Consider the following 21,215-nt stretch of genomic DNA (forward strand, 5'->3'; position numbering starts at 1 on the left):
AGCCCAAACTCATGTTGGATTTTATGAGATACAAATTTTGAAAGCTTTGGCTCTAGTGGTGTTAGTTGCTCTGCGTTATAATCCTTTGCCAATTCATAATTTTATTGATCATATGGATCTGATATCTAATATACCACTACCAATAAACAGCAAGATTCATTGTGGAATAGTATTGAGGAAATTTACCATGTAATATAAGACATTTTCTACCCCACATTGTAAGCTGTTAGATCAAAAAAATTTCGGAAACAACCATCTTCACGCATTAGGATAGTGAGGGAGGCGAAAACCATTTTCGTTTCATTCACTTCACAAACTAGTCACAATGAGCACGTCAGACAAGTGCTGTAATCATAGATCAAAATCAGTAGAATGGATGAAACGAAGGTGTCCATAACTGACAACGCGAACTCGGTCCCAGTCGCACAGCTGATCGAAATTTGTGTACTACGTCACAATAATGGTGATTTGACCCCTGTAATGTAAGGTCATATGGAGAGGTATGCCTTCCGTCGAACTAATGACAACAGCCAGCGTTTAGATGAACTGTTGCCACAGTTAATTGATTGATCGAAAACAATATTGAGAGAAAATTAAACGACTGTATTTTATAAATACGGTTAGTTTACACTTTTGTCGTTACTTATAACACGAATTTAATGATGTGGGAAGATCTTTCTCATGCTATTTATTCGAGAAAACTCGACCCTTTCCGATTTTTTTTTTCTCTCTGTATTTCGTTGTTTCTGTTTCTCATTTGGTTGAGAATCTGCGAGACTGCTATCCTTTTATTACCTTTCTTCTTATTGCCTTACTTCCTCTTCCCTTTGATTCCAAATAAGTCTTGTTGGTAGTGGAGGATAGTTTCTCTTGCATAGGTCTGATAATAAAAGAAAGGTAAGTGTGCCGTGCTCTGTGGTGAAAGTAACACATACTATCTCGGGCCAATCTACACTTGTTGTAAGGCTAAAATTAGAATCATTCTTTTTTTGCTTGGTCACATCCTGTAATATTAAACCTCTTATGCTTATTATTGAGCAAAATACCATGATGAAGATGATTTTCATATTTCAAGACTAATGAGACATACACCCTTAGGCAAAATGGAAACAAATGACAAAGCCAGGTGCCTGTGGAAAGAGGAAGTTCTCTCTGTCTAGTGAACTACAAGCCAGAATGAGTATCTCAACCTAGTTTTCAAGAGATATATCAATGTGTAGGCTAGATCAACTGATTTTTTTTATTAGCACAAGAAATACTTGTGAAAGCGTTGATGCTTATTATATGAGTTGTTCTATATAAGAAAGCAAAGAAAATTGATACCATTATGAACTTTTTGATACAATTGATGAGTCTGAGAGTTGTTGAAATTATAGGAGATGGTGTGATATAAATCACATAATATTAGATGTCAACACAAAAATTAATACTTTAAACAGTAGGGTACTGATTGAAATCTTTAACTTAGTACACGTTCAAAATAGAGAAATAGACGAATAATTAGTTTGGAACAGACTCATAAAGATTATAAGGCTTCTTCATTCTTGTTTTCTTCAGGATATTTCATGTAGGCCTAGACATTGTAATGATTAAATTACTGTTTAGATTGACATATTGTATAGCCAATGTACCATATTAATCTTGAATTATATTCTGGTACTGTTATATTTTTATCAATTATTATGTATATATTATAGAAGATTTTTGCATTGACCCATTTTCTACATTAGTATGTCTGTACTGAAGTTAAATCTTCTTCTTCTTCTTCTTGGTGGATGGTGTCCGCTTCGGAAAAATTCCACATCGCAGACGTTGAGTAAGGAACAGGTTGCTACCATGGTTTCTTTTGATTCTTCTTCTGTAGTCTTGATGCTGCGTTCTTCTTCTGTGATTCTTCTTGGCGATCTATCGCAGACTAAGTCCCAAATGATCGCCACAAGTTAAATGTTGCCCCATAGTCATCTATATATTTGCTTACGTAAGCTTAGGCTTATTGCTTATAGGCTTTTTAAAGCTGATTGATTTCAATATTTTCAAACCAGGTTCACTGTTTGTGATATAAGATTACAGTAAATATATATACTGGTAATGTAACTTTACAACCAAATAGATGAGTACACATACAGTACGGTACCAATACAAACAGGAATTGAAAATTCTCTCTGGGCTTTTACCCTCTATTTTGATATAGAAAAAGTGGATGGGTTGAATTATAAATGTTTTTTTTTTTATCAGAAATGCAATTGATATATATCAGATTTTAAGTTACATATTTGCTAGCTTTTCAAAGATACTTACTGTGACTAATGAATCGTTTATACTGAAAATTCTAGAGGGTTAGCTTCTTAAAGGGATTGGAAGAGGTTTTCTCAATTTTTTATTTTTATTTTTATTTGCACCAATAAAATGTCTGTGGTTCCTGCAAATCTGTTATTTAAACTAAGTATTTGATGAAGTCACTAATGGCGAAGGGCCTTAAGTATGTGATAAAGCATAATTTGCGCTTAACGACATCATCAAACACTTAGTTTTAGTGGAATTGCAGGAACTCACAGATCGAAATGATGAAAATTGGAATGATTTAAATTGATGCTATCAGTGTCCCGATACATAAACAAAATTAAGAACCTCTGTACAATCCCTTCAAGTTGTCTTTTGACAAATGTACACTTCATCCATTTCTGACATAAATGATATAGGAAGAAAGTCAATAATATATGTGTATTGGCTTACTTTATTGAAATTCATTGATAGAGAATCGTTTAAGTTGAATGATATAGATCAAAATTGAAGACAAAATGAAAGCATGACTACCGATAGTTCAACAGTGTTTAGAATTTAACAGTCAAAATATGTTGTTATTGTTTGGATTTTTATATGAAAAAATTAACATGCAAGAATGAACTGAGAGGTAATGTTGGCCAATATGTTGTCAGAGCATTTCATATGAATAGAACTATAACTCAAACTATGAAAGCTGTTTTGCATTAATTATCTGATGCATGAAATACACACTAATATAGGATCATGTTTAAAGGGAATTTCGTCAATCAATTTTTGTATCTAGGAGCATGAAATACCTAAAACAGCATGCCAATTTTGAATTAAAAATACATATACAAGTGTTAAAGTCACAAACAGTTTAACAAAAATCTGCTATTTACATAAAAATTTTGAATTCCGAAGGTTCTAGTTGTTTTATTCTAGCAGACATTTGATCATGAGAAATGGATTTTTGATTGGACCACCAATTTTTAATGAACCAGTTGGCAATGATTTCACAAGTTAACGTACTTTTGGAAGTGAAGATTTGCAGGTCTGCCATTCGAAATACTATGTCCAGTGAAAAAACATGTCATTACAAATCATTATGCATAATAAGACCAGTTCTACATATTGAATTTATTCAAAATCGTCCTTTCTAAAGCTTATAAGTTACTGTGACATAATTATATGAGTTTTATGTGAATTGAAGTTATAGCATAGTAAATATCTTCAGATTTATGTTTTATATGTTGTTTCTAAATCGAAAATGTTGTCCAAAGCTTTTTGTATGTCTAGTTATGTTTTTGATACTTTAATTGTGCCGGCACACAAACAGTTTTTCGCTGATTTTTGTCACTGGTGAGAAAATCTCGCCTGTGCACGCACTTCCACAACAAGTACTGCTTTGTTGACAGGATTTATTATATCAACCAGTTTGGTATTTGTTGGCGATTGTTTTATCTTCTGCAAGACAGCGTCATTGTCCAATCAGATTCATGTTCCTTTCAATTACATGATTTGAACGTGATTATCTACTAAGTGGAAAAAGACAGACTGATGAATTTTGCCGGCAGCTGGTCATTGAAATTCTTGACAAGAATTTTCACGGACCAAGACTGTTCATGTGCCCGCACCATAAGAATTTTATACAGAAATATTCCGTATACTTTTCAGCTGTTGAAATTGTCTAGAATGAAAATTTATGCAGTAGCTGTTAGTCAAAAAACTTATTATTTCAGATAAACACTCAATAAAAGTAAACATTTCATAATCAAGATTAATTATAAGTATCTATCTTTAGTACAAGTTAAAAGTAGCTTTATATAAATATATAATAAAATGAAGCTATTATACATTTAATAAGCAGACTGACTTTAAATGAATTTCTTCTGTGGTATTAACAGCTTAAAATAGTATTCTTTATCCTTTTTATCAATTAGTAATCAACACTGTTTAAAAATAGACTGCATTCATATCTTCTTTGTCCAATCTGCTATGAAAACACAAACAATTTTTGATAGGAATTAACACCAGGATAACCTATTCTTTTGTAAATGATTAGTTACTAACCACATAAACACCAGATATATACAGATCTATTGTGTAAGATTTGATTGGCAGTTATTAAGTGCAAATATACTCTCTTGTCAATTTTAGTTAGTAGAAACCCCAGAAATTGCATTTTGGGTTTTGAGGTCTTCATGTTCATAGTTATTTCTGTTTTAATGACAGTCATTTGTTTTCTGTGGTGTAATTAATATCCTGCTTGTAACCTCTAACCATTTGTTTGGAGGTCCCTCTAAGGTATAGTCTGTGGTTCACTGAACATATTCCATTTTGATTATTTTTCCATTACACTCATAAGTACACAAGTCCATCTCTTTACCATGTCCAGCTCTTTACCATGTCCATCTCTTTGCCATTCTGATCTTAAAATTTCTTTTTTTTGTCTTTTCAGATTTGAAGATATATTATCTGGCATGAGCCAGAATTTGGTATCCGCCTATGGCCAATCGAGGTGAGCTGCCATCTGGGGTGTCTGGCAGAAGAAAAAGTCGACACAGTGGTTCTGATGTTAGTTTACATCATACAAATAGTTTGGAGGACACTTGTTCAACAAACACTGAAGTCGTTAAAAAATCAGATGAATCTAAAAAGGCCTCAAAGAGGTCTGCAACTAATGTGACAGATTCTGAACCTAGTAAAAAACAATCTAAAAATCAAACCCACACCAAGAACACAAAAGGAAAATCCTCTTCTAAAACTGAACTAAACCCAAAAAGTGCCTTAGAATTGGAACTCGAAAGTGAATCAACAACTGGAAATTCCAAAAGGAAAAACTTGAGATCTACTAGACAATCTATATCCAAATCAAGCACTAGTAAGAGTAAAGCTAAAAAACTAAATAATAAGGCATCATCATCTAAAAGTGAGAAAGGGAACTTAGTAGTATCGGCAGAAAAAACAATAACAAAACAATTAGTGTGTACTGCCGTGAGAATCGATGACCCAGTAACCGAAAAATCAAATACTTCAATATCTTCTGGTAAACGTAGGTGTCTGCGCTCATCTGATTCCTCAGCAAACCCAACTCCAACTCAATCACAATCCAAAATAGGTTCCTCAGCCAGTCAACCTAAATCGAAAGGGAAGGGCAAGCTCCCCAAAAGAAACCGATCTGCAAGTCATTTAACATCTTCCTCATCAGTTGATCAATCAGACAATTCTAAAGCTAGTGGGATGTCGACTGGAAAAGATGACCCAAAAAGTAGTAATGCAGATCAATCAAACCTTGAAAGACCACAAGGTGCTGCAGCCAGACCAGTTGATGAAGCAGATGATACCGACATGGGAAGACTTCAAGCTCTTTTGGAAGCAAGAGGTTTGCCATCACAGTTATTTGGAGCACTAGGCCCACGAATGCATCAATTCTTACATAGAACAATGAGTGGTGGTACAATGAGTAAAGTTCAGCAACTTCTACAAGGATTACAAGCAACAGGGGATGAAGGTCAACAGTTAACAGCTGTCATGGAAATGTGTCAGCTCTTGGTCATGGGAAATGAAGATAGCTTAGCTGGATTTCCAGTAAAGCAAGTAGTTCCTGCATTGATTAGCCTTCTTCACTTGGAGCACAATTTTGACATAATGAATCATGCTTGTCGTGCGTTAACCTACATGATGGAAGCACTCCCAAGATCTTCAGCTGTGGTTGTAGAAGCAATTCCAGTATTCTTAGAAAAGCTTCAAGTTATTCAGTGTATGGATGTAGCTGAACAAGCTTTAACAGCATTAGAAATGATATCAAGACGTCATAGTAAAGCTGTACTACAGGCTGGAGGAATAGCTGCTTGTTTGATGTTCATAGACTTTTTCAGTATCACAGCTCAAAGAAGTGCATTAGCTGTAGTAGCAAATTGTCTTCAGAGTCTTACTTGTGATGATTTCCATTTTCTAAGAGACTCACTCCCACTATTAAGTTCCAGATTAAATCACCAAGATAAAAAATCAGTAGAAAGTGTCTGCAGTGGATTTTCAAGAGTTGTTGAAAATTTCCAGAATGATCAACGTTTGCTGAAAGAAATAGCTGTACACGGTTTACTCACCAATCTTCAACAACTATTAGTTGCCAGTCCACCTATTGTCAATTCAGCAACATTTGTTATGGTAGTACGTATGATGGCAATTATGTGCGGAAACTGCCCAGACCTTGCAGTTATTCTTTTGAAACAGAGCATAGCAGATACATTATGTCACTTGCTGGTCGGTCCTCAAGATGAAAACAGTACACAGATTGAACTAGTATCCAGAACTCCACAGGAACTTTTTGAAATAGTTTGCCTTATTGGAGAACTTCTACCTAAACTACCTGCAGATGGTGTATTTCGAATTGATTCCCTTCTTGGTAGAAATGCTGGATTTAGTGTTGATACTATAGCATGGCAATGGCAAGATGATAGAAATATATGGCACTCTTATACACCCATTGATAGCAGAATCATTGAAGATGCTTACAATGCTGCAGAAGATGAAATAAGTTTAACAACAGTTGGAAGGACATACACTGTGGATTTTAAATCCATGCAACAGATAAATGAAGATTCCGGAACAGCTCGTCCAGTTCAGAGAAAGATTCATTCTTCAGGACAACCACAACAACGTGGATCTGACTGTTCACTTGATTGCTGTGACTCCAGAGAAGAATTTCTTAAAGAAGATCACCAGCTTGCATCAAATTTTATCCAGTCTTTATTTGCAGTACTGTATGAGGTCTACAGCTCCTCACCTGGTCCTACAGTTAGACACAAATGTCTACAGACAATTCTAAGAATGGTCTATTTTGCTGCGGGTGATCTCCTTAAAGATGTGCTGATAACCCAACCAGTTTCAAGTCACATTGCTGGAATGATGGCTTCTCCAGATTTGAAAGTTGTAGTTGGTGCTTTACAATTAGCTGAAATTTTAATGCAGAAATTACCAGACATTTTCAGCATCTACTTCAGAAGGGAAGGTGTCATGCACCAAATAAAAAGACTCTCTGAATTAAAAGTTGTAGTCCCCAAAACACCAACAGAAAAAGAACCTGGTGGAGCATCATTTTTTAATGCTGGACCATCAGGTGGTGCCTCTGCTTCAAAGCATAGCAAATCTGCAGTAAGAGTTAAAGAAGATACATCTACAGCTTCTAATACATCTTCTGATGATCATGGACCTGCATCGTCACACATGTTCTTCAGGTTGGGGGATGTCTTGAAAAGAAAACACACTCCCAAACGTCCAAGGAAAGGAAGTAAACCTGAAGATCCATCAGAGAGTGGATCCAAGAATGCTTCAGCAACCAGTAGCAGAACTTCTAGAAGAGGAAAGCATTCCTCTGACAACTCAGATTCAAAATTAAGTGGTGCTACCCCTAAAATGTCTTTCCTGCCCAGCCTAAGAAGTTGGAGTAGATTGAGTAATTCCAGCCATTGTGAAAGAATGTCAGTCTCCAAGGAATCTGAATCCCACAAGTTTGTCAGATGTTCTGAGAACAACAAGGAGAAAATTAGATCTTGGATTAAAGAGGAGGCAACAAAATTCCTTGAAAACAACACCACCACAGAATCCTGGAGCAATAGTCATCCTTCTGTACAGATTCTTGGTAAATTATGTGATGCTGCAGAGGCTCTTACAGTTGAAAATGATAATGGATTAGAACCTCTTCAACAGATAGCAACTATAACACGAGAAAGCGACATATCACCATTTGAGATTATCCACAGCGGACTGGTTAAGAAACTTTTACAATATCTAACGAAATCAAATGGTGCAATAAACAGAAACGCCCGAATTCAACGCTTTTTGCATGTCTTCCTGTCTTGCCCCCCTCCTGATGTGATCTACATTAAAGATATGCCAGGGGAATTAGATGGTCCACCACCCTTGGCTGTCTTAATAAACAAATTATTGGGTTGTCTTCATCAGTTGGAGCAGTTTCAGATTCGTGTCCACGACTTACCTGGGGCAGGAGGCATGAGTGGAAGAGGATCAAATGCCTTGAAATTTTTCAGCACTCATCAACTTAAATGTAATCTACAACGACATCCTTCAGCAACCAATCTCAGACAGTGGAAGGGTGGTCCCGTGAAGATTGATCCTCTAGCTCTAGTTCAAGCTATAGAAAGGTATTTGGTTATTCGTGGAATTGGAAAGGTAAAGGACGGTGAAGAAGATATCAGTGATGATGGAAATTCAGATGAAGACTTTGAAGACACCATGTCAGCTGTGTGCATCAGTCAAGGAACAGTTCAACATAAATTGGAGTTCTTGATTGGAGAGAGACCTTTGTCATATGAAATGACAGTTTATGAAGCCATTAAGCAGTTTAGTCATCCAAGTGATAGAGAATCAGATTCTGAATCAGAAGCACCCATTGGTAATGCTAAAATCTGGGCTCAAACTCACACCATTTGGTACAGAGCTTACAGTGACAAGGAAGATACTCTTAATGAGGGTCCCAAAAAGAAAGGAGACCACACCAAACCAAAAACAAGCAAAAAGTCAGAAGACTCTCACAAACATAAGATGGAACATAAAGCAAGAACACAATCTCTTGTGAGCTCATACTTAACTGATCAGTTACCTGTATATTTGACTGTGCAAGATACCTCATTGGAAGTAATATCATTACTTAGAGTGATCCATGCTATTAATATACATTGGTCAACCTTTTATGAAATTTCATTTTTCCCAAAACCTATTCTACCAATCTCAGACTTCATCAGCAGTAAACTGACTGCCAAAGCCAATCGCCAACTTCAAGACCCTTTGGTCATTATGACTGGAAATCTGCCGAAATGGCTGGGAGAATTGGGATCTTTCTCATCCTTCCTCTTCCCATTCGACACCAGACAGTTGTTGTTCTTTGTCACAACCTTTGATCGTGATCGAGCCATGATGAAACTACAACAAGATAGTGGTGGAGATAATAGTCAGAATGACAATGAACGAGTAGCACCAAGATTGGACAGAAAGAGAAGAATGGTTAATAGAAATGATCTCTTGAAACAAGCTGAACAGATCATAGATGAACTTGACAAGTCTAAAGCTTTGTTGGAGATTCAGTATGAAAATGAAGTAGGAACTGGATTGGGTCCAACTCAAGAATTTTACTGCTTAGTCTCACGAGAATTACAACGAGCTGATTTAGATTTGTGGAGAGGAGAAGTTATTGATATGACCAGTCATGCTGATCCAGATACGAAAATTCAGTTGATGCATTCACCTTGTGGCCTTTTCCCTGCTCCGTTACCCAAATCTGTGAAAGCCTCCTACCTTCAGAAAATCAAATCAAAATTCAGATTTTTGGGGAAGTATTTAGCCAGATCTTTAATGGATTCTAGAATGTTAGATATTAGATTCAGCCAGGTCTTCTTTAAATGGTGCTTAGGACAGGAGGAGAGCTTGACCTCAGCTGATCTCATCTACATTGATCCTGTTTTGGCTCGGTCACATAAACAACTGGAGGCCATTGTTCATCAGAAAAAACAAATCGTAGCCGACAAGTCTCATACAGATGAAAGTCGACAACTAGCTTTAGATAGTCTAACCATGGATGGCTGTAGTATTGATGATCTTAACCTTTATTTTGTATTACCTGGATATTTCCAAGTCGAATTGAAAAAAGGTGGGAAAGACAGTCAAGTTTCTTTGGATAATCTAGAAGAATACCTTCAACTACTTGTACAATGGAATTTAGTTGATGGTGTTTCACGTCAGTTCCATGCATTCCGCGAGGGATTTGAATCTTTAGTATCATTAAATTCATTACAATGTTTTTATCCTGCTGAACTTGAACAGTTGTTCTGTGGTAATATCAATGAAATTTGGGATATGAAAATGTTAATTGAATGTTGTAGACCAGATCATGGTTACACTCAGGATAGTCAAGCAGTGAAGTTTTTGTTCGAAATTCTCAGTGATTATAATTCTAAGGAACAGAGAGACTTTATTCAGTTTGTGACTGGTTCTCCATGTTTACCAGTTGGTGGGTTCCGCAGTCTTAATCCACCATTAACAATTGTACGCAAAACCTTTGAATCAACAGAAAATCCAGATAACTATTTACCATCAGTAATGACCTGTGTGAATTATTTAAAACTTCCTGATTATTCAACAAAAGACATAATGCACGAAAAGATAAAATTTGCTGCTCAAGAAGGACAGCTTTCGTTTCATTTGTCTTAAGTTATAAAGGAAACTATAAAGCATACATAAACTAAGAAGTGTATATTTTATTTATTGTGTATTATGGAAAGCATATTAATATCTGCTTGATTTTCTCATTGTGATACAAAAGTAGTGATGAGCGTAAAATAACTAACATCAAAATAGCAATAATATCCATTGAGAAATATATTTTTGGAATAGAAGTGACAAATATAGTGTGTTGAAAGAGAGAGAGATGTAAAATGTTGAAACATGGTTTTCGAAATTTTCAAAGAATAGTTTATTTTCCAAAAATGTTCAGAGATTTAGTCTGACTTAAGTATTCTATATTCGTGGATTCTTAAAATTTAAAATTGTCTAATGAATGATCAAATGTATAAAAGAATTGAAACTTAGATTTTTTGACATTCTATCTTTCGATGAGGTTGAAATCAAATATGAGTGCTTTTAGAACGAAAATCTCCATTTCAAAATCGTGTGTGAGATTATCAAGAATTATCAGGAAATGAAGATATGCATTGGAATAAAAATTATTATGTAACTGAACTGTTTTCAGAAGTTACAATGTTGTTAGAGAACTATATAATTTTGACATTGTAAAATCCAGCAGATCTTAGCAAACAGAAATTCTACATGGAAGAAATGTAAAATGGAGGATGGTAAATAGTGTCTCAAATATTGTCATCTTAAATAGTTTTTGTTTTTCACCAATTTCATTTGGGTTTAACTTGTATGGTATTGGAAAAACAATCATTTGTAAATCATTTTAACAGTCATTTTATGCAATGCAATTTATCAAGCAGTAGATTCTGCAAGAAGATAAATCACATTGTGTAAATAGGCTGACCAATGGTAATTGCTAAATACTATTCCGTCTCTGACAACAAATTTACAAAATATCATTGTTGAAATATCATGTTGCTAAGCATTTATGTTTTGTATGTGATCTCTGCCTTCTCTCTGAAATTACTTTAGATAGGCCATGTTCTTAATTTGATAATGACTGTAGAACTAGATATTTTGCTATCTATGCCATCCATGATCTGAGGAAATTCTGCTTCAAATCATGTTCTGTTGAAGTGGGTCATTATTTATGTTAACCAATAAAAAACATTTTAAAATGGGATGACAATTAAAGTCAGTGTTAAACAACAAATTTTCCCAATTCATCACACTTTGCAGATTGGATTGGTTAGTTATTTGAGCGACTTCACCACCACTTAACATAACAACTTCCATAGATCACGGATGGCAAGTAGTCAGTAGAAAGGGACGAATTCATCTAAATATTTGCTTAACCAGTCAAATAGCACCCAATTTCATCTGCCTCTACATGTAACACTTTTCAAGATTTAATTTCAACATTAGGTTTTCCTACAATTAAGAGAATGTGCATTGGGGAGGGGTAGACTGTCATGTGCAATGTCCAGGAAATATGCAAGAGAAAATGATGGCTAACTTTTTAATTGTAAAGAACTGGGTGTTGAATTTTTGTTCTAATAGATATTGCAAATAGTTGATATAGTGTTGTATCAGCTGATAAAGCGGATATTAAGACTACAATATAAAATTTATAACTTGACAGAAATTGTTGACACTGTATAAAAATGAGATCTTAAGGACATCTGGAAGTCTTTATTTGAGATATTGAACCTTAGTAATTGTGAAATGTCACACCTTTAGGATGTCTGATTCCACACCTTAAGGATGTCTGATTCCACACCTTTAGGATGTCTGATTCAGCCATAGAAATCCGATTTGTTGCCTTAAAGAGATTGTAGATGTAGATTTTTCTAAATTTGATGTATTAAGCAATACTGATAGCATCAATTTGCACCATTCCAATTTTCAATCAGATGTCTGAGCTATTTTCAATTCAACTCCAACTAAGCATTTCATGATTATTATTATTATATTTAAGGCTCTTGTGATAGTGATGTCATAAAATACTTAATTTTAGTGGAATTGCAACAACCACAGACGTTGATTGAAAATTGCAAATGGATGCTTTCAGTGTCCCTGATACACATAAAATGTTAAGTAAATCTCTTTACATTCACTTTAAGGCAGCTGGAGACGACTATAGACATAGCATTGGTTTCCTTATTGACATGTACACAGGCTGAATACATTCTTATACTTTTCTGTGTTGCCAATTGACACTTTTACATTCACATTTATTTGCTTTTGCTAATCTAATTATTGAATATGGATAATTACTTTGTTTTATTTTGAATAATATTTTATGTAGTTAGATATGTTTTGTAGTTATGAAGATTAGAGATAGTTTGCAAAAATTTTAGGACAACACTTTAAGTTTGAAATAAGATATTTATGTGGAATCATATGAACTTGATATGGTCATTGAAATATTTAGCTCTGACACTGACAGCATCAATTTGCACCATTCCAATATCAGATGTCTGTGGTTCCTGCAATTCCACTAAAATTAAATGTTTGATGTCACTAATTGCAAAATATCACAGACATCTGATTGAAAATCGGAAGGGTGAAAATACACATACAAAATTTAGAAAACCTTTTTACAATCCCTTTAACTGTACCAATGCCATCATTACAATTCTATAGCGGCCCAATTTTCAAATTGACCACTTGCAGGGACGTGAGGATTACTGACATAGAATCTATATTGTTATCCATCCTTTCTAATAACTGTTGATATTTCACAATATTTCTGTGTCATGGCCAGAAACATAATACATTGTATATGTGTGATTTTTTAGAAAATTATGTTAGTTGAACTCATCTTAGTTAATTGTTGATTATGATGCCAATAATAGTCTTAGTCAGCCACTTGCCAATTCATATAACATACATTAAAATATTTAATAACATATTGGATAGGTTGTGGACTGCCATAGACATCAGTGCTGTTCTATAGACTAAATTTATCAACCATGTATGATGGGCATTTACAATGGTCAGTTATGATTATGGACATGACATTCCTATGAAACTGACCATATTTCAATAACTAGGATACTGAATGATCAAATGCCTATCTCAACACAATTGAAAAACATACACATATTGGCATGGTCCACTTTCACTTTGTTTTCATTTTTTCCTAGATAAATGTAGAAATGTTTCAGCTACATACAGCTGAATTAAGTTTTGTTTCTGTATCCATTGTAATAACTAGTGGATCTAATTTTGTGGGTTTAATCACTTTCTGAAGAATGTATATATTTATCACTTATGTTTTTTTTCTTCTTTTACATGTACATTGCTAATGAGTATTTGAATGTGATATTTGGGTGATTGTTTGTGTATATAATATTCAATATGTACTGTACAGTTATCAATATGTACAATATCAAACCATATATATAACATTGCTTGATATATAACTAGGCATAACTATATGGATACCAATTACTAACCTTTGACCTTTATATGATGTAATTTCTGTATATCATTACTAAACAAAGATTATACAAAATCATAATATCCAACTAGCAGTGGGGTCTTCTGTGGTCAGAATGGATAAGGCTAAGCATCTGAGCGTAATGTCAGCAAAGCACTGCAAGTTATGAATAAACTAATTTATAAAAGTTATTGGTATCTATATATTTCTGTCCAGTTATATGCTATTCAAAAACAAATAATTGACACTCAAAGAAGATAACTTTATATAAGATAAGTTACATGAATACTGTTTCTAAACTAATTCCAAAAATGTCATTAAAATTCGTAGGTTGGGCTTCTTGTTTTGAGTTATCAGATTATAAGATTTGCCATTTTCCATCACAAGCCAGTAATTTGATTAAAATTGGATCAATGTTGGGATTTATAGGAAATTAGTTATATTCTTTATTTTCAAAACTCTAAGTAGCAAATTATTAGATATGTGCTGTATGATGAAAATTTGTAATGACCTTGCACTCATAATGACATTTAACATGTCTCTTTTGTGAGTCCAGGTGAAAAAAACAAATACATTTGTGCAAGTTAAAACTGACTGGTAAAAGTATAGAATTAGACTGAAAATAAAAATTCAAATATCACTTATCTATGACCTTGTGTCGAAGTTGATTTATTGAAATTGTTATTAAAATAATATTGTAAAATAATTTTAAACCAAACTGTAATCTAATAGTACATTCAAATCAATAAAAATGTTACATTTACTCTTGTGTTACTGTTGTTCAGTGTTATTCTGATTGAAATGTAAATGTGGTTGGTTTATTTCCTGCGAGGGACTCTCACTTGCCCCCCACCTTGATCTGACGAAATGTTTAGCACCTCCTGTTCCTTATTCGACATAAATAATTCACATTGGATACTATTTGGGCAACATTTCACAGAACTCGTTTTAGAGAAGAATCTGGCCAGATCATGAATCTGACAAAAACAGATAATTGGCCATGAGGACTCTATAAATATGCCAAATGGATTAACCGAATTAAATTGTATAATCAACACCAAAGACCCAGTGGTGAATTAAATTGTATAATCAATACCAAAGACCCAGTGATAAATAATATCGTTTATTATGAGGTATTTAAAACATATAAGTAAGTTCAATAATATCACATATTGAAGTAAGACTGAGAATATAGCACCTGTTTCTTAAAAAAAATCCTACAGTGAAAAATTGTTGTAACTGTAATTTTACACTGAGAAATACCATATGACAAAAATTGATCGTATTATGCTTTTTCAAGAAACAAGACTCAGCATTGCACATCTTGCTAAAGGCATTCAACATCATTAAACTGTCAAAAGAGTTAACACTTTGAACACTCATAAAGCATATGATGTTCATATTATGTGATGTCACTTGTTAACGGGTGCTTTACTGGCCATATTTGGGTTTATGTTGCTAGGGTTAGGTCTATACCATTAAGGACTATATTGTCAAATAGTGATCATTGTCGTGGCTGAGTGTTTTTAAAATAGAAATCCATCCCACGTTTAGTTGGTTGCTGCTGACCTCCACAACCTCTACCACCCCCTCTGGTTGCTCCGCCAACTTTACCCATGTGACGTCCCCATTCTGGGGCTATGACTAGAGGTTTTGGGTAGGTTTGAGCTAAGACTACATTGGCACGAGACAATACTGTAGAATTTAAGGCCCAGACTGTGTGCACGTCCCCTCCTTTAACTTGATTCAACTCTGGAATCCACAGTCTGATATAATCTCCATTGGGATCATAGTCTAGTCCTTGTTTTACCATATTGAACTTCCTGTCTTGACGAGGATCATTACCGATACCAGCACTATATTGCCAGTTGCCATAGTTACTACACACATCATGGTCAATTAACATGGATTCAAACCATTCAGCACCTAGTCTCCAATCTAATTTTAAATCTTTAGTGAGGAAACTTGCAACATTTTGTCTACCTCTATTAGACATAAACCCAGTGGCAGCTAATTCCCTCATATTGGCATCAACATAAGGCACCCCAGTTCGACCTTCCTTCCATGCAATGAATGCATTTGTGTCCTTTTTCCACGGTAGATGCATTCTCCTTATACCATTCAAGAAAAATATTTCATTTCCATATTTCATTGCCACAAATCTGAAATAATCTCGCCATAACAGTTCAAATATTACCCAATAAGTTGATTGATTAGAAATCCTCTCCTTTTCATACCGTTTAATTTCCGAGTAGATAAATCTTGGAGAAAGGCATCCATGAGCTAACCATGGTGCAAACTTGGTGGAATAGTCTGCACCTATCATACCATTCCGAGTTTCCTTATATTTGGCCACTTTGTCAGTCTCCCAAAAATAATACTTGATTCTATCAAGCCCTGAAGTTTCTCCACCACTATAAGGAAAGGCTGTTCGACTGTCTTGTGGAACATTTTCAACTCCCAAATCTTCACAAGTAGGAATATTGCCTTCTTCAATGCCTTGAGGTAATGGTTTGAAAGTTTCTGGAGTTGGTATAACAGATCTGACAGAGCATTCTGTCTCTGCTCGTTTACGAAATTGAGAGAACACGTCTGGTAATTGCTTGATTGAAAATGATAAGTCATCTTTATGAAATAAGGTAGAATTCCAAAATGTCTGGATTTTGACACCACAAGATTTATTCAGTGCAGCTTCCACATCTATTTCTTCTTGGGTCACCTCTTGTGTATAAACTAATGAGCTTACAAATTCTGGACCCACAGATTTGATCAACTCTGGTATAACTTCTTCAGGCTTCCCCGTTCTCACAATCAACCCACTTCCTTTACTTTTCAATCTACATCTTAAATCTTGCACACTTTCAATTAGAAACTTTAACCTATGGGGACCAGTTTTAGCAAAACCAAAGTGGTATGTTCCTTTAAAATGCCTTGGATCAAAGCAATATATCGGTAAAACTTGACTTCCGTGTTTAAAGGCCCACAATAATGCTTCGTTGTCATGAATTCTTAGATCATTCCTGAGTAAACAAATTATTACTTTTCCTGCCATTTTAAATCTTTCTTCCCACCTGAAATAGCAACGTTTCAATATTTTACATAACCAAAATATTATACTTATATAAATGTAGTTAAAGGGAGATAATTTGCTCTTCTATACACGAAGTCCACAAGAACGTAATCAAATCTATAGTTTGCAATTCAAGATATATTCCTATTCAGATATTAGTCATTTTGATACAAAACAATGCCGTGAATCCAAAAAATTCAATATTGACTGACCAGTGGAATTTAAATTGGATTAATCATTATCTTAGAGCCAAAACCGATGCTCCCTTGAAAGTAATACACCGAAATCTTGATCAACCAGACTCTATTGTGAAATCCATTACCATTTAAGTCTTGATAACTATGACAATCGTGTACCTACGGCATCATAACACAGTAACAACCGCTTAAAAATGCTTAGAAGAACTAACATTTACCTCTATCTAAGAACCAGTAACCCTCTAAACAGTTTGATATGCCCGATGTGTGGAATCAATAATGTTTCCACGTCAAACTATACAACAGAACCAACTTACAATCGATATTCAAAGAAAAAGAGCAATCAAGGGAGGTAATGTTTGACCAAGAATTGACTGGGAGTAAACCTTGAACAAAATTCTAGCGACAAGATATATTTGTAGTCTGTCTATACAATAAATTCTCAAAGAAATTTCGATAGCCCTTCTGAATACCTCTAGACTATTTAATGCTCCTGTTCTATCATTTGGCTTATTACAAAACTAGTTTTACATATGAGGATTGTGTATATAAAACACATGTTGGTAGTTTGAGATGAGCTCTGTTTATAGTCACTTCTGTTTTCTTTGGCATTCATTCATTTCAATCTACTGTTAGAAAATGACAATTGACCAATAAAGAAATCTGATTTGCCAAGTCAAAGACTGATCAGTGTTGGCTAGTCATAATTGTTAGTTTAAAATCTTCAATATTTCAACAATTTTATTTTCAGCAATGCAAGTTATCATGTTCCTAAACAATTTAAACCTAAGGCTGAAATTCTGTTTGGAATTCACCCAGTTTTGAGTGCCTTGCTCTCTGCTAAGAGGACAAACTTTCATAGTTTATATCTGCGACAACCAGATGTGGAACTTGAAGAAACTCAAATCAATGACAAACTGTTTAAAATAGAAGAACTCGCTAGAGATAGACATCTAGAGATAAAATATGTCAACTCTAAAGTTTTGACTGGTTTATCTGAGGGAAGAACTCATCAGGTAAATTGCATTGGGATTATGGGCCCTGGAATTTGAAAAGTTTATCTTAATAAAAATATTTGTTCGTAAGAATTTTATGAAATGGGGCCTTTACATATTGGTGGAATTGTGCGTTTTGTTTTCCTTATTTCATGGATGACAAGTGTAGCTACTGGCATTAATAAATATACAACAAGAACCATCCAGATCTGCAGATTAAAATAGAGTTGTTTCACGCTAGGAAATGAATTTCAACATTTTTTTGATTGTGTATTTGTTTGTAGGGTGTATGTTTAGATGTAAGTAGATTACCAGTTAAAAGATTTTATAGTATAAAAGATAACATCATACAACGGTATGTTACAATGTTAATTTCTTGGGCTTTAACTTGTCATTACAGAACTTTTTCAACATTTTTGTTATTCTTTATCAAAAGAGATCATAGTTTTCTAAATTCAAAGCTTCATTGAACTAAAGGTTTGAATCAAAATGCATATCTTATCAGAATTCCTTAATATAATTTCTTCTCCAAATCCTCTTTTTACCTTGTTAAGCTAAGCCTAGGCCAGTAGTTGAGCATCTCCATTAAAAGGAAGGTATTCATTTGCACAAGAAGTTTGATCCAAATTCAAAGAAACTAAAGTCTTCACATCCAACAAGATAATAGATTTTTTATTTAAACACATTAGGGTCAAATTACTCTAGCAATCTCTTTTTCATGTGAAGAATATATCACAATTTGATTCTGGAAATCCAAGCCAAATTTGAGCTCTGTTGAACTGTATTTCGTTATAATTTGTAGATGGCAGCAAACAACTGAAAATAATCGAGTAAAATTTCCAGTTTGGCTTCTAGCTTATAAATTATTGGTAAGCTCTTCTTATAGATTATTAAAGATAATAATTAAACTATTTTGAGCACTGTTAGCTATTATTTGCACCTTTATGATTATTTTGTGTTTAGTGTTTGGAAAATTGAAAACAAAACAAATAGAAACTATGTACATTCCAAATACAAAGACAAACCTAAAAACTCTCTTCATAGGCCTTTACAAATTTAGGAAGTTTCCCTTTCTTCAGGTATAAGGAAAATTTTGCTCAGCTATGCCAACTCAATGTTCTGCTGGACAGTTCTTGATTTGTCATCCTGTACAAAAACTAGATACTTCTTCAATTTGAGTTGTAGAGCCTAAGTCCATAACAAGGGAATCAAAATACATTTAAACAAATATGAGCCAATAAGATGTGTTAAAATTTCAGGATCCAAACAATTTAGGGGCTATATTAAGATCAGCATATTTCCTTGGTGTTGATGAAGTTATTGTATCTTCTATTGACAGGTAATTTACTTTTATATTACTTCATGTACATCATTTTATTACCCTGATGCATATTACAAATGATTACAATTGAATGATGAATGACGATGTAGCTTCTAGATCGTAAGAAATTATTAGTCTAAAGATATATGAAAAGTGTGCTGCTGTATCAAGGGCTAGATATCTACTGACACTGGAGACCTTGATAAATCAAGATGGTTATCAAAAAAGAAAGATACAACTATTTTTACAAAGATAAAAACTTAGATTCATTAGGATCGTGTCTACGAGTTTGTCTTTGGCCAAACCTCTTGGCATTATTCGTTCCTGGATTATTTTTACCCATTTAAAGCTGGGTCAACTACCATTTGTTTAGAATAACACGCAAGTGATGTCATTTTTAAATTCTAAACTCTAACTGACTTTGCTACAGTCTATACATGTATTCATTATAGCTGTAGAATGACACCAATGACAAGTAAAGCTAGTTCTGGTGCTATGGAGATAATGTCAGTTCATAGTTTACCACCTGATATATCTCATCATCTATCATTTATTCAGGTAAGTATAAACTTACTTATCAATCCAGGCTACAAAAACAAGAAAATCATATACCAAAGTGGTTTTTATAGCCGTCGTTACAAAATGACGTTATACCTTAGTGTCACATGCATTATGTTATATAACTTGGAGTTCAGGGTATATGACTTCTTATTTCATTTACACTCAGTGTTCAAAGGGTAAACATCTAAAGCCACTAAATTTTCTTAGACGTAATATAAATCAACACTCGAGAGAACTCTTGAAGCTAATTGAACATAGAACTTACAATAGCAGTCTGTATAACTTTGAGGTAAAGCAAATTGTATTTGAAATTAATCTTACTCTTAAAATTCTCTGCAGAAATATTAAAACAGAACCTAAAAAAACCATGTTGTTATTACTCCAGAGTTACACACTCTGCGATCTTCAGATAACTGACCTATTTCAGCCTGAGTCTGAGTTGGACAAGAAGAAATTATTCTTACGTCTACACTACACAACACAAGTTCAGAAAGCTTTCCTGTACATAAATTTGACTGCTCCGATGATCTAAAAAAAAATCTTTCCTTGACTCTAGTTAATTAATTTGATCTATTTTGTATGTTGTAGCTATGGAAGGAATGTGGAGGAGTGGTAATTGGAACAGAAAGTAATGAAGTATCCAAATCACAATGTGTTTCACAGTTTAACATAAACGCTCCTGTTTTATTGGTAATAGGTAAGTCATGGTTCAATTACTCAAGTGATACTTTGCATGCTTAAAGGGAAGGGTTTGGCATGGGTTAGACCAATGGTCTCAGAAACAGGAATTAGTTTTCACAGCTCACAGTCGAAATTTAAGACTTCAAATCCATGTTTGAAAGTTTAAAAGACGACTCTTCTGTTGTTGTGACTATATATATGTATATAGAAAAGACTAATACATAATGTATTAAAATAGTTCAAAGTGTATTTTGAAGGAATTATGTGATTTCTAGTACTTAAATAAATAATACAAATATGAATATGTATATGTAATAGTCTTCAGAAGTACTAGAAATCTTCGAATATATTTAGACCCAAATCAACCTGGAAAATGGCCAACCTCTCCCTTTAACAAATCTAAACACCCTAGAAGGCACATTTCTTAATGGATTTGGATAGAACTTATTGTTTCATCATGCATGGATGAAATCGATCAACAATTAAAAAAAAATTGGTTGTGAACTTTTTGAAGGCGATGACTAAAGGT

At 34.1% G+C, this 21,215-nt stretch overlaps 2 protein-coding genes across 2 annotated transcripts; one reads left to right on the forward strand and one right to left on the reverse strand.

Moving 5' to 3' along the window:
- Nucleotides 1–5,613: 5,613 nt before the first annotated feature.
- On the forward strand, nt 5,614–10,491 carry LOTGIDRAFT_136701 (hypothetical protein; the record flags this gene model as incomplete). The annotated part of the gene is made up of 2 exons (XM_009046878.1): nt 5,614–7,579; nt 7,628–10,491. 2 exons carry the CDS (start codon nt 5,614–5,616, stop codon nt 10,489–10,491), a joined length of 4,830 nt encoding a protein of 1,609 aa, XP_009045126.1.
- A 4,478-nt stretch (nt 10,492–14,969) lies between these two features.
- Nucleotides 14,970–17,477, reverse strand: LOTGIDRAFT_224047 (hypothetical protein). The gene is made up of 2 exons (XM_009046879.1): nt 17,347–17,477; nt 14,970–16,932 (listed from the first exon to the last, which is right to left on the reverse strand). The coding sequence occupies exon 2, from the start codon at nt 16,911–16,913 to the stop codon at nt 15,366–15,368; it is 1,548 nt and encodes a 515-aa protein (XP_009045127.1). The 5' UTR covers nt 16,914–16,932; nt 17,347–17,477; the 3' UTR covers nt 14,970–15,365.
- Between the last annotated feature and the right edge of the window lie 3,738 nt (nt 17,478–21,215).

The sequence above is a fragment of the Lottia gigantea genome (assembly GCF_000327385.1).
Source record: "Lottia gigantea unplaced genomic scaffold LOTGIsca_108, whole genome shotgun sequence".
In the NCBI taxonomy this organism is placed as follows: domain Eukaryota; kingdom Metazoa; phylum Mollusca; class Gastropoda; family Lottiidae; genus Lottia; species Lottia gigantea.